The 17,412-nt window shown below is 33.9% G+C and overlaps 1 protein-coding gene across 8 annotated transcripts in view; it reads right to left on the minus strand.

The window, feature by feature from the left end:
- Positions 1 to 17,412, minus strand: part of DOCK6 (dedicator of cytokinesis 6) — a 2,991,519-nt gene that overhangs the window by 707,121 nt on the left and 2,266,986 nt on the right. For all 8 annotated transcript variants that reach the window (XM_044084603.1, XM_044084600.1, XM_044084599.1 and 5 more), the window contains one exon: positions 14,394 to 14,576. In XM_044084603.1, the coding sequence (XP_043940538.1) occupies positions 14,394 to 14,576 (183 nt within the window). The remainder of the gene's footprint in view (positions 1 to 14,393; positions 14,577 to 17,412) is intronic.

Raw genomic sequence — 17,412 nt, forward strand, 5'->3', positions numbered from 1 at the left:
TGTGGTGGGGAATCACCATTACTACTAACATCATCCCCATCCACAATTTCACTATAATCTGGTAAATTATTCACCAAATTATTCTCAGTTTCATTATTTATCTGATTTGTCCCACCTATACGTGGTGCAGGATAAGCAGTTCCAGTATTATAGGCAATGGTGTCCCGATTTAATTTCCTATTTTTAGTTTCTCTAATTTTATTTAATGCACTGTCAATACTGGAAAAAATCCGCATATAATCAAATCTGTACCTTTCAAATTCTTTATCAGAACGAATGGCATTGTCAAGCAAAGTCAGCACATTTTTCAGAGCATTCATTTGCTCAGTATAGTCTTTAAATAAAAGTTCCAAGTACTCACAACCATGCTTATCGAATAACTTGGTTAATTCAAGATGCATAGGGGATTTGTTGACAAGTCCACTTGGATAACGCCAAACCCTCAAACCTTTTGGGATTTGTTGGTGTTTAACACATTTGGATAAATACTGTATCTCAATTTGTAATTTCTTGAACCAAAATAACTTGGAGTCAAATAGCTTTAAATGGTTAACTAAACTTGCCCCATTAAGATTGTTTAGGTCAATTTGTGCATTTGCTCCACAAACAAAGGTAACAGGCTCTTTAAACCAGTCACTTAGGGAAGGCAAAGACAGATTGGAAAAACAGATCGACCCCTGAAAAACCAAATTTATGAACATCTTTATGCAGTTGGGAAGGCTAATTTGAATAACGCCTTAGCAAAACACACACATTACAATCCAAGCCATAAATTCGAGTTCATGATTATTGATGGTGTATGTGAAAATAAGAGGGGTGGACCTACTTCACTTAAATTAGAAGAAAAATAACTTTTATGGCAGTTAAAATTGAATGCCATGGCCCATCCAGGTTTAAATGATTCTATTTCTATAGGCAGTATTCTAAAAATGAAAGCACTTATGAGATAATGGGCTTACATTTGCCCATTTTGAGATAAACAGAAATTACACAGGTTTTGTATTTGCATGTGAGATTTATATATATATATATATATATATATATATATATATGCATATTTTACCTTATAGTTTAAATTTTATATATATACACATATATATATATATATATATTATGTTTAGGGTTATTATGAAATTATATCCATCAATAGAACATTCCTATTGAGTGAATATTTATGTATCAGTACCTTTAAATGTATTGTGTCTTTAAAACTTTCAAGTGATTTGGTGATGTCATTGTTTAAAACTGTATATAAGTGAAGTATTTTAAATTGAATTTGTCTGATGAAGTTTACCTATGAGAAGTAAACGAAAGCGCTAACAAAATATTGTGATTGGGTGTTCATTTTTTTCATTTTTTGTGTTTATTTAGGATTCATTTATAAAAGACACACACATGACAATATACAAAGAATTCTAACACTCATAGATTTTCTAAACAGAAACAACCAAGAAGCTCTAACAGTAGCTTTGGATATAGAAAAAGCCTTTGATTCGTTGAGCTGGGATTTTCTTTTTAAGGCTTTAGAATTGTTTGAATTTCCTACTAATTTTATTATGCTAATAAAGAATATTTATAAAAACAATTTGGCTTATGTAAAACTTAGGCCATTTACTTCGAAGGCTATTGAAATAACCAAAGGTACAAAGCAGGGATGTCCGATGTCTACCATCCTGTTTGCCTTAGGAATTGAATTATTTGCCTCATTAGTATGCCACAACTCTAATATATCAGGCATAGATGTATATGGTCAACTCAATTCAAAAATTATGTTATTTGCTGATGATGTTTTACTCACGTTATCTGGCTCGGAAAAATCAGTACAAAAACTAGATGAAATAGTGGAAAGTAACCCAAACGACACCAAAAACCAACTATAGAAGGAAAAATGCTAGCTGGTAAAATATAGTAACTTCTGCACAGCTCGAACAGAGTATAACATATGTATAGCCAACACTGGTGTTCCACCCGAAATTCAGGCTAAATCCACTCGTGATGATAAAAAACAAATCTTTTATTGAATATAAGGTTTAGCGCTGTCATCTGTTAAAAATCAGACTTCCTCAGAACCAAAACGGAGTACTTCCTGTTCACATTTAAATAACCCTTTTGGTGCCAAAAATTCAAAAGGAAATGGAGCTCTTAAAAAGACATAGTCATAATAACTCCATATACACATGCTAAAAACAGCTAAACATTTTAACTGATCCAGTGTGCTAATATAAAAAATAACAATATGAATAAAATAATGTAAATGAATAAAAATGATGGTAAATAAAATACATACTGCACGTACTAAATTTCATCTTAAAACATACTCTAAATATATGTAATAGTGAAATAATAAAACTTACATAAATAGTGCTCATAAATTATAGCAAGTCAACAAGAATCAAAATACATGACAACATCCATATTATATCTATGCCATGATTAAAAATGGTTTAATACTTGTATTTTCATTTATTCCAGGTGACCTAATGGCATCTGTCAAAACTTGCTACTTACTTTCTTTCATGGCTAAAAGTGCTTTCCAATTTCCCCCATAAGTAAATACTTCTACGTGATCTATAATGGCAAATTTAAAACCATGTGATTCACCATATATGGATATGTGTTTATAAAGTGCATTATTATTGTCTTTAATCTTTATCTTATAGATATGTTCATATACTTGTTTCCTAAGGGCTCTCTCTGTTTTGCCTATATAGAATGTGCTGCAGGCATAACATGTAGCAATATATACGACTTGTTTGGTGCTAACTTTTCCTGCTTTGCATTTGATGTTAGTCTTGTTGATGTTTCCTAACTTAAAATTGCCTACCTCATTTATGACATAACATTGTTTACAGGTACCGCATTTTCTAATTCCCCTCGAGAGCTTAGTATTATGTACAATTTTTTGTTTAGAAGCTTTCTCCAACAATTTTTTAATGTTGGGTGCTGTTTTATATACAAAGCTCGGATAATTTTTTTAATGTTGGGTGCTGTTTTATATACAAAGCTCGGATAATTGCCCAAAATGGAAGCTGTATCATTTACTGTAATTAAATTCCAGTGCTGTCTTAAAATATCTTTAATATACTCCGTGTAAGGAGTATACATCAAGACACAAACTCGATTGCAACACATACCTACATCGTCATATCCCTTCTTTCTATTATGAATCTTCATAAAATCTAATGACTTGCCCAATAAGGGTGGAAATTTTTTACCCCATTCATTCTTCACATAGTTGGAAACTTGTGATAATAGGGCTGAGGGGTATCCTCGATTGCTGAACATATTACTTATTCGGTCAACTTCCCTATTCATGATTTCTCTAGTAGATGACATACGAGCTGCCCTAATACATTGTCCTTTATAAACATTTTTGAATATATGGGGAAGGTGGTAACTATTAAATTCAATATAGTCATTTGAAATTTTTCCTTCCTATGGATTTGTGAAATAAATCCCTTGTCCAAATATGCTATGCCGCTCTCACTGATGTTGTGAGTGAACTTTAAAAAATTTGTTGTGCCATTAATAAATTCCATAAAAGAATTAATCTCATCTTTAGAACCCTTCCATAAGATGAATAAATCATTCAAATATAGCGTATAATATGCTATATTGGAATAAAATTGTCTCGAACACATTCTGTTTCCCATTCCAACATGACTAGATTGGCAAAAATGGGGGCACAAGAGGCCCCCATAGCCACACCTTTGCATTGCCTAAAATATTCACCTTGAAAATGTATATAATTATGATCCAAAACTAGTCCCATGATATCTACCATAAGGCATATGCGGTCCCAGTCCATGTTTGAAAACTTTCTCAGACTATTGCTGAAATACTCTAAACCTATATCCTTAGGGATACATGAAAAAAGACCCACTACGTCTATGGTGATAAAAGTGAGATCCTTATTCCATATGTCTGATGCAAGCTGACCGAGAAACGTCCAAGAATCCTTTATTAAGTGAGTGATTTTTTCATAAATAGGTTTTACCCATCTATCAATGGCCACTCCTAAAGGATATGTTTTGGATCTTCAACCAGAAACTATCGGCCTAAAGGGAGGCTGGGTGACTTGTGTACTTTGGGAATTCCTATAATAGTGGCCAGAGTCGGATACTCAACTTTTAAATATTGGTAGATCTCACTAGTAATTCTATGATCAATAAAATACTCTTCTAATGTTAGATAAATTCTTTTGTAACCAAGATGGATCTCATTTAACTATACTACTTCATAATTATTTGATGAATACAAAATATTATGCATTTCATTAACATAATCAAATGTATTGTATATCACAATTCCGCCCCCTTTGTCGGGTTTCATTAATCTAATATCCTTATTATTAATAAATTGATTTAAGCATTGTTGTTCTGCTTCATTCAAATTGTCCTCAATATCTAGCTTATAACTACTATTGGTCTTAATATTTTCCTTAAATTTATAAATATCCTGACACACCATCTTCTCATAATTACCCACTTGATTATTTGATATGGGTATATACGTACTTTTATTTTTTAATCCAAGATGTTCTGTCGGTCCTTGTTGCGTCTTACGTTCTCTAAACTGCACAGCTAAATTGAGTCTTCGACAAAATAATTTGACTTCTTTAATAATATCCACAAGTTGGAAACCCGTAGATGGAATAAATTTCATACCTTTACTGAATAATGTAAAAAATTCTGGTGTAATGTTCATATCAGTATAATTAAACACCTTAAACCCATTGTAAGTAAGAATGATGTTTTCCACTTGGGTTTTATTCCTATCATTATGTTCTGGACACTGTTTACTATCTTGACTGTCAATCTCAACCATGTGCATACTATGGGACTTGTCTGCTTCAACTATTTAATTTGATTTTTTGCCGCAGAGTAAAATCTGCCCCCTGAAAATTAGTTTCCTTATTGAAATATTTACCTCTGTTTCTATTATATGCTGTGTTGTCAATAGAAGTTCTATCCTGTGACCATATGTAAGCTCTATTTTAGTAATATAACTCTACATCTCTCTGTATTTTCTTGTTCTTCCTGTTGAATATTCCTTTGGCCTTTTGTTCAGCATAGTAGAACTGTTTGTCATATAAATCTTTCCACTGTGTAAACGATATATCATTTACTATATATCTTGGTTCAATTTCTCAACCTCTCGAATCAGGGTAGACAATTTCTCATCATTAAATTTATAAGCATATTCATATATTCTATTCCAAAATTATCAAACATTTTATTAAATACATTAATAGTACCTATGTTGTATTCCAGGCCCATAGGTAATTTGGAAAATCTAAGGCCTTTAGGTACTACTTGCAAAGAAATACACTTGGCTAAATATGCATTATCTATCTTAACATTCTTTATATTTAATAATTTATTTCCAAGCATATTAATTGAGTCTCTTATCGAGCCCTTAAAAGGGCCATATTGTCTTGCTTCGTCTTGACCACTACCATGTTCAGCATTAGTACCAAAATCATATTCATCCCTTAAAAATAAATCAAGACAGTCATTATTATGTTGACCCACTGTCCTGTTCATTCCACCTGAGACATGTTCATTGATTTTATTATATTTATGATAATTATTTCCAAAAATACTGGAAACAAATCTATTGTCAACAGTACCTTTTAATTGTTCAGTACGAGTTCCGGTGACAGTAGAATAAGTTTTCATGCCATTATGGTGTTTAGGTCTCACCCCTTGTCATTCGGCTTCTTCTCTAGCGTGAAATAAACTAAAGTCAAAAGTAAAATCATTCTCCAAGGCGGGACTGATATTCATATTCCTGTAATTTGTAGAAGGCAGGTCCTGCATAGAACCCCTCTCTTCTGTGGTGACCACTTGTCCATTAGGGATATCCATCTGAGTACTGGTGTCGACACCTGTTGTAATAAGTGTGCGCTTGACAGTAGATGTACGCTCACATCCAGCTCCTTCTGTTGCCTTGGGGGACATCAGCGACCTGCCCACTAACTCAATAAGTCTGGTGACTTCAGACTTAAGGGAAGATACCTCCATCTGCAATTTAGTAAATTCTTCTCTGTTCAATGAAGCTTGTGACTGTTCTGTAATCTCCTCCATACTAGCCAACAACACTGAGCAAACTAACCCAAATGACACCAAAAACCAACTATGGAAGGAAAAATGCTAGCTGGTAAAATATAGTAACTTCTGCACAGCTCGAACAGAGTATAACGCACGTATAGCCAACACTGGTGTTCCACCCGAAATTCTATTGATATATTGATTATATTTATGATAATTGTTTCAAAAAAACTGGAAACAAATCTATTGTCAACAGTATCTTTTAATTGTTCAGTACGAGTTCCGGTGACAGCAGAATAAGATTTCATGCCATTATGGCATTTAGGTCTCGCCCCTTGTCGTTCGGCTTCTTCTCTACCGTGAAATAAACTAAAGTCAAAAGTAAAATCATTCTCCAAGGCGGGACTGATATTCATATTCCTGTAATTTTTAGAAGGCATCTGAGTACTGGTGTCGACACCTGTTGTAATAAGTGTGTGCTTGACAGTAGATGTACGCTCACATCCAGCCCCTTCTGTTACCTTGGGGGACATCAGCGACCTGCCCACTAACTCTAAGTCTGGTGCCAAAAAGGTTATTTAAATGTGAACAGGAAGTACTCCATTTTGGTTCTGAGGAAGTCTGATTTTTAACAGATGAAAGCACTAAACCTTATATTCAATAAAAGATTTGTTTTTTATCATCACGAGTGGATTTAGCCTGAATTTCGGTGGAACACCAGTGTTGGCTATACGTGTGTTATACTCTGTTCGAGCTGTGCAGAAGTTACTATATTTTACCAGCTAGCATTTTTCCTGAAATAGTGGAAAGGTTTCATCATATTTCCGGCCTTAGATTTAACAAGGGAAAATCTAATTATATACATTTGAATAAAAAGAGAGAATTTACCTTAACTACAAATTGTGTGATAGGAAAACAAGTTCCATTAATAAAATATTTAGGAATAACACTATGTAATAATTTGGAATCTACGTTATCCACAAATTATAGCAACATAATTAATAAAATAAAAATGTTAATAGTAAGCTGGAATAAAATGTTCTTGAGATTTGAAGACAGATTACAAATAATAAAAATGGCAATACTTCCAAAAATTAATTACATTGCACAAGCTATTCAGATAGTACCTAACAAGAAAATCTTGAAAGAAATAAATAAAATTCTATTAAACTTTCTTTGGTATCCAAAAAGAAATAGAATAGCTTACACACATCATATTAGATCTTGGGAAATGGGTGGAATTAAACTTCCAGATCTAGAATCATACATAAAAGCTTCCATATTAAAAACTATCATTAATTGGATAGATACTAATTATTCTTCAACATGGAAAACATTGCACACTATTATTTTTCTAAATGAAAATAAAATAAATAAAATTGTATATTAAGTGAACAAAATAATAGGATGTGGCAAATATTGACTGTTAATATTCAATATAATATAACAAAACTAACAAACTTAAATTATATAAATAATATTTACAATTTATTCAGAAGATTTATATATACTAACATGGATATTAAGATTTGGCTAGACTTGATAATACCCTTTAGCTCTACAAAGAATTTCTTCAATAAAATTCATAATGTTATTTTAACTAGATGGGAGGGAAAAACTTCACTTGTTGGCAACATTGCATAGTGACTCAAGTAGTATTAGACATTCAACAAATTCAGAATAAATATGACATTCCATCAGCAGATTGGTTGATACTACAAAGCATATTATCATATGTTAAGGATCTTAATAGTAAAATTATTAATTCTCTTTATAAATTAACTAGTCCAAATTTGATAAATCTAATATCTGAAGTTATTTACGACAATTATAATTGGACAAATCTAATTTCAAAATTATACAAAATATTGATAACTTATAAAACTAACCCTAATACAAGATATTGGAATTTCATAGCAAAAGGATGTCACACTAATCTATTAATTGAGAGTAAAACAAATCTTTTATGTTCTGTTAACTTAACATTTAATTTACAAATATCGAAAATATTTACATGGAAATATATTCACAGGGTATTTATTACACCTGATAAACTAGACAAATTCAATTCACTTGATAAATCCATTTGTTGGAGATGTTCTTTAAACTATAAAGCTGATTGATCTCATATATTTTTTGACTGTATTAATATAAAAAAATTCTGGGAAGAAATTACTATTTTTCTCCGAGCTATATTCACAGATACCTTTATTTTAACCAAATCTTTAGCCCTCTTAAATGTTGATACTATTGGAATGAATAAAAAAGATCTATGCCTACTTTGGTCTATACTAGCTGTGGCAAGGAAATGTTTAACTAGAAAGTGGAAGTCTTCACAAGAACCTACTCTGGAAGAATTCCCGAGATTGATGGAAGAAACAGCGACATTAGAAATCAAGGTAAAGGAATCGAGAATTTCACCGAAAACATGGACAAACAATCCTTGGGAAAAAAATTTAACTCTTATTGAGAAATTAAAAATGTACCCTAAATAATTAATGTGTAACTTTATAATTTATTAACTGAATATTATAAATTTGTGTTACTAATTTCATATATTTTATTATTTTTTTTCTCTCCTTTGTTCAGGTCAGTTGTACATAGTGTATATAAAGGTTTATAATACTTGTTTATTGATGATTGTATTGTTAAACATTATATTATTTGAAAAAAAAAAGATTAAGACAGAAATTAGAGGAAAAAAAATACTTTCACAAGAAAAACTGTCAGAAGCTTAAAATAAAAATCTGTGTTCCTTAATACAACAGAATTATGAAAAACATTATATATATATATACCAAGAAACCATTTTCTGTTTGGAAAAAGAAGCAACTGAGGAAGCTCTAAAATATAAAGAACAAAATCTAAAGACTTTTGATAGGTATAAAAAAGAAATATTGGCATAAGAAAGAGAGATCTGATATGGTGCAATGTTTATGCAAAGGAGAAAGCCAAATTAATCAACACAAAAAAGGAAGCTCCATAGATATTCAAAAGGAAATACAGGCAAAGGCATTTAGATATGGACATTTTCACAATAAAAAAGAGATCACATAGAGAGAATGTAAATCAGAAGATAAGTAAAAATAGAAGTTAAAAAAATAGAAGTTGAAGTCATGGAATACTTGCGAAGTGAAGGATTTAGTGTAGAAAGTCTAACAGGTTACATCAGTACGATGAAATAACGAGTCCCCAAAGTAAGGAAAAATAAGAGAATCCATAGACATCTGAAGAAGAAATACGGACATGGGAAAGAAAAAGAGATTTAATGTGGTGTAATATTTATGCAAATGAGAAGACAAGACTAATCAACACAAAAAGAGCAGCACCAAAGATATTTGAAGAGAAATACACGCAAAGGCAGCTGGACATGGAAAATTTTACAATAAAAAAAAAAAAGAAAACAAAGAGGATTAGTAATGTTAGTAATGGAGAAGTTAAAGAAATAGAAACTGAGGCTACAGATTACCTGCAAAGTGAAGCATTTAGTGTAGAAAACCTAACTCAAAAAACATCACAGCATGATAGAGCAATGGATCCCCAAATTAAGGCAAAATCAATGGAGTGAGAAACATCTGATAAGTTGCCAGATAAAGATACTTTGGAGCATTCCACAGGAAACCAGTACAAACCTTCAGTTGGATTTGCACAACAAAGGGAGGAACAGGAACCTGTGGCAACTCTGACGCAGCCAATGTTGTGGGGTGATAGGCCAGTGAGTTCCCATATGAAAGAGTAATGGATGACACAGGCTGAAACCAAAGAGAATGTGGCACAGGAAGATGTTGTGGATCTATAGAATCCCCACAGAAAATGGAGAACAAAGAATATGCCCTCAGTTTAGAAGAAAATTACCTAAGAGAAGAGTTGCTTGATTTAATAGAGATGGACAGACACATTAAGGTCAATGAAAGAAACAGCCTACAAAAAGTAAATAAAACCCAAAAAGTTAGAAGTTTGATAAAACAAATTAACATGGCAATTAAGACTGTCCATAGAGATTCATGCAATACAACAGAAATAAACAGGATATATTATATGCTCTATTTGTCAACTCAATTGGTAAAATCTGGAACCAACTCCCTACTACCATTACCAAGGAAACCTCACACCCTTATTTAAAAGAGACCTCAAAAACCACCTCATGTCACATTGGCTGTGCCCCAGCTCTAAACCTGATTAACAACTGCACTAAATTATGTTCCTACCCAACCTGCTGTTTAGTTAATTACCCATGCCTCATATCATATGTATGTCTGCACATTGTGAATTATATCATCTGCTTGTATCCTGTGTTTATATTTTGATATGTTTCCTTTGTTTGAAACTCTTTTATGTATGTACTGTCTGCATTCTATTTTGTTATGAGGAGCTTTTCTCCCCAGGCCTCCGCTGAAAATGGACATGCATCCAGTCGGACTATCCCGGTCAACAAATGTAAAATAAAATAAAATAAAATAAAATAAATAAATAAAATATTACTGTACAGCAAAAGTAATGACAAAGTCTTACCACAAAAACACAAGGTAGTAAGGGAAAGGAAGGGGAGAAAGTGAATGCAATCATGGAAGTATCGAATAGAGAAAACTATAAAGCAACTAAAATGAGAAGTGTCACTGTTAGAAGAGTATAGATTAACAAAAACACTCAGAAATATAGATGTGATAAAAGCAATGCGCAATATCAGAAGAGATCAGGATCTATTGTGCACTATTGCAAATAATAAACTAAAAATATCAGCACAGGCAGAAAAACTTAGAAGATAATGCAGATAAATATAAAGGATAAGTACCAAATAAGCAATTTACTGATGACCCAAAAATTTTTTACAGAAAATGGGGAAATATGGCAATAGGAACTGAAACATCACCAAAAAATGAAGAAATAGATACATTTTGGAGAAATATCTATGAAGATCCTGTGGAACATAACAGAGATGCTAAATCATGCCTCTCAACTGTCCAGATTTTTGCCTCTTATTTTTGGTCAGTTCTTCATAAAATTTGTGATTGTCTGGCAAATCACTGTGATGATCTGAGAATGGAATCACTAAATAATGATATACATTTGTGTTTCAAACTTCATATTCTTTAGAAAAATACATGCTAAACAAATCTTGATATTCTAACAACCTTCTAAGTTTATAAGAGCAATATTTAAAATCCGTCCCTGTTTTTGGGCCTTTGTCCCCCAAATCTGTCTGGGTTTGTCCAGATTTTTGTACTAAGAAGGTGAGAGCTATGTCCTAAATGAATAGAAGTAAACGAAAGAATAAGAAGTTAAAATGTACAGGATATGCAATGGGATGAAGTAATGGCCAGAGAGATTGAAACAAATTTAAGAAAAGCTGCTAATTGGAAAACCCCAAGCCCAGATGCAGTACCTAAGTTCTGGTTAAAAGTATTAACAACTTTCCATGAAGATTTAGCCATAAGTAAGAACTACTTATATGTGCACCATGAACAGACACCAGCCTGGTTAACAACAGGAAAAACAATACTCCTACTTAAGAGTGAACCTGCAATCTATCATAAAAACTATAGACCAATAACTTGCCTTCTGAAGACATATAAACAATACACTGGAGTTGATGCCAACAGAGTTTATAGTCATTTAGAAGATAATTCAATCATTCCAATAGAATATGGAAGAAGAGATAATTTAATGTTAAATAAATTCATAATGGAGAACTGTAAAAATGGAAAGAATCTAAGTATGGCATGGATAGGTTACAAAAAAGCCTTTGACAGCATCTCATATTCATGGATAAAAGAATGCTTAAAAATGTATAAGATACACCCTACACTGATTAATTGCATTAAAGCAACCATGAATCAGTGGCAAACCACTTTGCAGTTAAGCCATGATAAAGGACAAATTATTATTCCAGGGATAAAAATTCAAAGGGGGATATTCCAGGGTCACTCTCTGTCACAGCTGCTCTTCTGTCTTGCCTTTAACCCATTAAACTGTCTACTTAACAGATTAGGTCGTGGCTACAATTTGGCTCTCAGAAAACAACGAAGTGTAAAGACTTCTGATGATCTTACTGTAGATGATTTAAGACATCAGGTGAAGAACTGAAAGCACACTGCAAGCGGTTAAAACTTTTTCAGATGTTACAAGAATGTCATTTTGTCTTGATAAATGTGCAAAATCAACCGTTAAAGCAGGAAAACTGCAGCATCATGAAAACATGATTTTGGGAAAGGAATGTGATATAAAAGACCTTGAGCAAGATGGACTGTATAAATATTTGAGAATTGATAAAGGCTCAACAATAAAATAAGAACAAATGTGAAAAACAGTAAGAAATATTTTAGAAGACTTAAATTAATACTGAAAACAACACTGACATCTAGCAACAAAGTCAAAGCTATAAACCAATTTGCTCTTCCTGTCCTAACTTACAGTTTTGGAGTGACTGATTGGCCCCAAAATGTGTTGGATACATTGGACAGTAAAACAAGAAGGATGTTTCATGCTCATCAAATGGTTTATAAAAAATCAATGCATACCAAGACTAGATATTCCCCATTCTGAAGGAGGTAAGGGCCTCCTCAAAATTGATTACATGTACAGATCTGCAATCGTGGGACTGCAAACATATCTTCTGACCTCACAAGACCTAAATGTAGTGAAAGTTTTGAAACATGAGGAGAATAAGTTTAAGATGACTTCCCTGCTTTTAGCAGAAGCATATCAGTGCAAAGTGGGAATAGAAATCAAACCAGAAGTAGATAAAAATCAAGCAGCAGCTGAATGTGCCAAAAACAAAAGAAAGAATACAAGATGAAGACTCAGAAGAGAAGGCAAGAAATTTGGAAAATACATAAATATAGTTGCAAGTACAGAAAACTCTTGGAACAATCAGGATTGAATGCAGGAATGGTTAAGAAGAGGTGAATTTAAACCAAAAGACGAAAGGTTAATATTGACGGCCCAAGATAGTGGACTACATACATGTTGGTTTATAAAGTACATTGAACATATGGGAGAAACAGACAAATGTAGGTTTTGTAAAAAAAAAAAAAGAACTGGAAACAGTCACACATCTTGTTGCTGGTTGTGATATACTAATGGCAGAAGGACTGTATAATGAAAGGCATAATAATGTGGCAAGACTGTTGCACTGGGGATTGTGCAAACATTATAATACTGAAGTAGCTAAAAAGCACTGGAAACATGAGCCACAAAGCATCATAGAAAATGATGAAATTCATATCACATGGGATCAGCCATTACAAACAGTTCAAAAAAAAAATAAAAAAAGATGAGTGAAAACCAGATATAGTAGTCCATGAAAAAAAGACAAAAGTAGCATTATTGAAATTGCTACACCTAGTGACTGCAGTGTCTTATGCACACAGAGACACAAAGCCATGAAATACCAGGATTTGCAGGCAAACATGAGGGCAATGTGGAAAAAAAGATACCCAGACAGTTCCAGAAGTGGTAGGAGCAATGGGTCTTATAAAAAAGAATTTATAATCATACTTAGATAAGTAACTGATACACATAACTCCAAAAAAATTGCAGAAGGAGTTACTGGGCACATTGTGGGTGCTATGAAGAGCACTTCTGACTAACATCAAAAACTGAAACAATACTAATTTCTTGAACTTTAATCATACTTTGACTTAGGAATGCAGTCCATTCCCAGCATGGTATTAGAAACCCAAAGACTTGGAGAAATTTAAAAAAAGGGACTAAGTCTATTTTATTTTGGTTTCTGAGGACCTTATTCTACCAATCAGACTACCCAGTGCCCCACATCACATCGGGTCTACCCAGCCATCTTCCTACCACCTTGGACTTACTCCGGTATTGCTGGGGGCCAGTCATACATCCAAAGGGTATCATGGGGGGGTCAGCTGTCTATGTTCCATTCGGTGGGGGTCTTTTTTTATATATGGCCTACCCACTCCCTTTTCAAGTGACATTAGTGCAAGTTTCCCCCGGTCACTATCTCCCTCAGTTCTACCTGGGAAAGATTAAGGTACACATGAAGGAACTACTGTATACTGAAGTGTAATCTCAGACTGACTGTACCTACATTTAATGTTCTAATGGATCTTCTATACCAAACTACATAATGAACACTTCTGTAAAGTTAAATACATTTTCCAACTTAATTTTAAGCTTCCAGTATTTCAGACTAACAAAACATACAATTATAACAAAGACACAGAAAAACAAAAATGAAATAAAATCAGTAGCAAGTCAGATCCAAAACGAAAGGTAGAAACATCACTGCTAACTACAAGGAGGAATGGGGTGTACCTTTGAAGGAAAAGGTATAAAGAGAACTTGACACTGTCATTTATAGAGGAAATTCACCTTGTATTCAAAGCAAGAAACACAGAGGTATAGCAAATCCAGCAGTCGGTTGATCTGCATAACAGACAGGTCTGCAGCCCAACTCTGAAGGCTGTCTTCATCAGCATTTTTCAAGACCCACAGCAAGCAGATTAGAAGGGTCCTGCTGGTCTCTGCTGATAGCGTACTATACTGACGAGCAGCCTGTAGGGAAAAAAAAAAAAACTTGTAATTAAAAAAATTACATACAAAGGAGTATACATTCAATATGGACCAAAGTTACAGCCTACTGAACTATCAAAAGCTGAATTAAAGAAGGCAAAAAGTTATTGCATTTTAAACAAGAAGGTTCAAGGCCCTCAAATTCTACAAAATGTTAATCAATCCCACTGTCCATCTACATTAATTAGAGAACTTTCATCTGTTCCACACAGTTCAGAAATACATGCAGTAAGAATGTATGTGGCGCATTAAAATCATTTCTTACTACTAAAACAAATTTTGTTAGCACCTTGGCAAGCACAGGTATAAATCAAAATGCATACTATAAACAAATTTAGAATTTTCTTTTAGTCTGAAGAAGCTGATACACTGGTGTCAGTGAAAGCACTTACAAGAATGAAGTGTTGAAGAATCCGTTGCCTGCTTGTTTTTTCATTTACTTTGTTTGGCTTTTTAAGGTTTGTTCTTGAAATTTTAACTAAGCCCCAAGTCTGATAAGCAACTCACCTGCTAGACATGCCAGCTGGAGAAAAGTAACAGTGGGCAGCTGACTTGGACTCTCCCTTCGGGGGGCGGGGGGGGGGGTGTCTGGTCACATCCAGCTAAAGAAGTGTTCTGTGACAGAATTCCTAGAAATGCACCCCTTAGTAAAATGGGCTCAGGTGTGTTACTTCACAAAACATGCACTCTTGTTGAACACCTCAGTTGTGTACTGTAAGACTGCACTCGCACAGAGCTGCAGATACCCTACAAATCTTGTCTGCTGACGGAGGAGGACTGCAGCAGCATAAAGCCTCCACATCTCCAAAGTATGATGACACAGATCCTAAACTCTTGCCTCCCTACTTCTGTATCCTCAAATGCAGGAGATAAGAAGGGAACCAAAAGGCCTACTGGGGAAAGCAGGATGGACATAAATGTTGATGGGGTCAAAAAAAAAAAAAAGAGGAAAAACAACACAAAGCATAACAATTAATTTCATTTCATACAGAAATACACAGATATAAATGATCTCTCTCTAAACACAAAGGAAAAATAGACTGCCACAATGGATCAGTGTGTAAGAAATTCGGGGATAAAACACTTACACAAAGCCTTGACTGTTCACAAGTTCAGCTAACCAGTGTTCAGGCCCAAAAGCTATTAGCAGACACTGACTCTCATAAACTAGGGTTAAATGCCCAATTGCCAGCCTATTTATCCTCCCTTATTTTAAAAACATTCAAGCTCTCAAAACTGTGAATAACATGAGGTGGCTTTTTCCATGCTGCTGTAATGCACAGTGTTAAGAAGGAGCTTGTCACTTTAGCTCAATTCAAACTAATCCTAAAACTGAACTTATCATGCTCATCTCTATGCATGCATATAAATGGATGCATATCAAAATTTAATAATATTTGTAACAACTCCTCATGATATACGTTGTAGGCTAGTACTTATCTGTCCCTATAGTGTCTATACGTGATGCTGAAACAGTCTAAATTTCAACATTGTTCAGTGTAACTGCCGTAATCCTTTTAGTAAACATTTCTTAAACAGATTCTAATGTAAGTATTTGCCCAGATTTATAACTGCCGAACATATTATATTCAATAATGAGACGTGCAAACACTGTGTAGTGATACCAACAAACACCAAGTTTAAGTGAGATGCTTTTAAGCAGCAGTCCAAGTTGTTTTAATACAGTTAGGTGCACCTAGATGACATAAATGAGAATTTAGTAACACTTTCTGGTAACTTTTGATTAATTTTTCTAGGGGTATTAAATGTTGTAGTATCACTCATTACTCAAGATTTCTTTATTTACCTTTTCCTTTACACTGTCAATCTTCAACAATTTCATCTAGGTTTGACATCTTGGATAAAACACCAAGTACTCTTTTTTTCAACCATTTTGCTAAAACAATCAGCATTTTCACTCATTACTGCTATGCTTTGGCCACTTTTTGAATATTTAATCTGGCACCATGATTTCTAGACATCTTGAGTTACTTGTGGGGTAAGACATTTATAGCTTGTGCTTCATTGTGTAGACGCTGTGAGGTAAATTCTTATGTGATACCATTCAAAGTACACATTAGTCCAGATCCAGGCTTTTGTGGTGTGACACAACTTATAGCAATATCCAATGCTTGTAGTGGTTGTAATAACAACTCTGTCAATATTTCAATACTTTCTAAACTAAGGCTGCCAGAATTTGATAACATCTTTGCTCTACTTATCATGTCTGAAACGTGGAGCAGTTACATTTGGTTTCTTTTTATTCAGGAAGGCTTTGTTCTTAATCTTTTTTTTCATGTTACTTTCATTATGTATTACTCATTTCAGCTTACTCCAGAGAACCTGTCCATCACCCTACAGACTCATTAACTATCACCATTCTAAGGTTGGGGCTCGTGAGATTTTTTTTCATTTATGACCTACCCCTTAGTCGTGGCCCCCCCCCCCCCCCCCCGCATTCACCTATTTCATGTCTGAGGGCTACTTCTCTCTATGGACCATACTTCCCTGCAGGGGACATTTAGATGAATGCCCCCCATCTCTCCTTGCCAGCATTCTCAGATGCCCAAGCCACTAATCAAAGCTGGGTTCCCTAGGCCATAGCTAGGACTTCATCCTTCTAAGCCACAGTGCTGGCTCAGCTTTGTTCTTAATCTTACACTGTTTGGCTGTAACTACTGAACTTAGCTTACTATAGTCTGTAATAGAAATGTGTTCTTTTCCATGTAACCTTTTTATCTTGTTTCTAGTAGATGTCTTAACCTTGGGTTGAGAGTGCATTCCTTGTTCAATAGGTCAGATATCTTACCAAGTAATA

This window comes from Protopterus annectens, chromosome 9.part0 (assembly GCF_019279795.1).
Source record: "Protopterus annectens isolate FY-2018-M chromosome 9.part0, PAN1.0, whole genome shotgun sequence".
In the NCBI taxonomy this organism is placed as follows: domain Eukaryota; kingdom Metazoa; phylum Chordata; order Ceratodontiformes; family Protopteridae; genus Protopterus; species Protopterus annectens.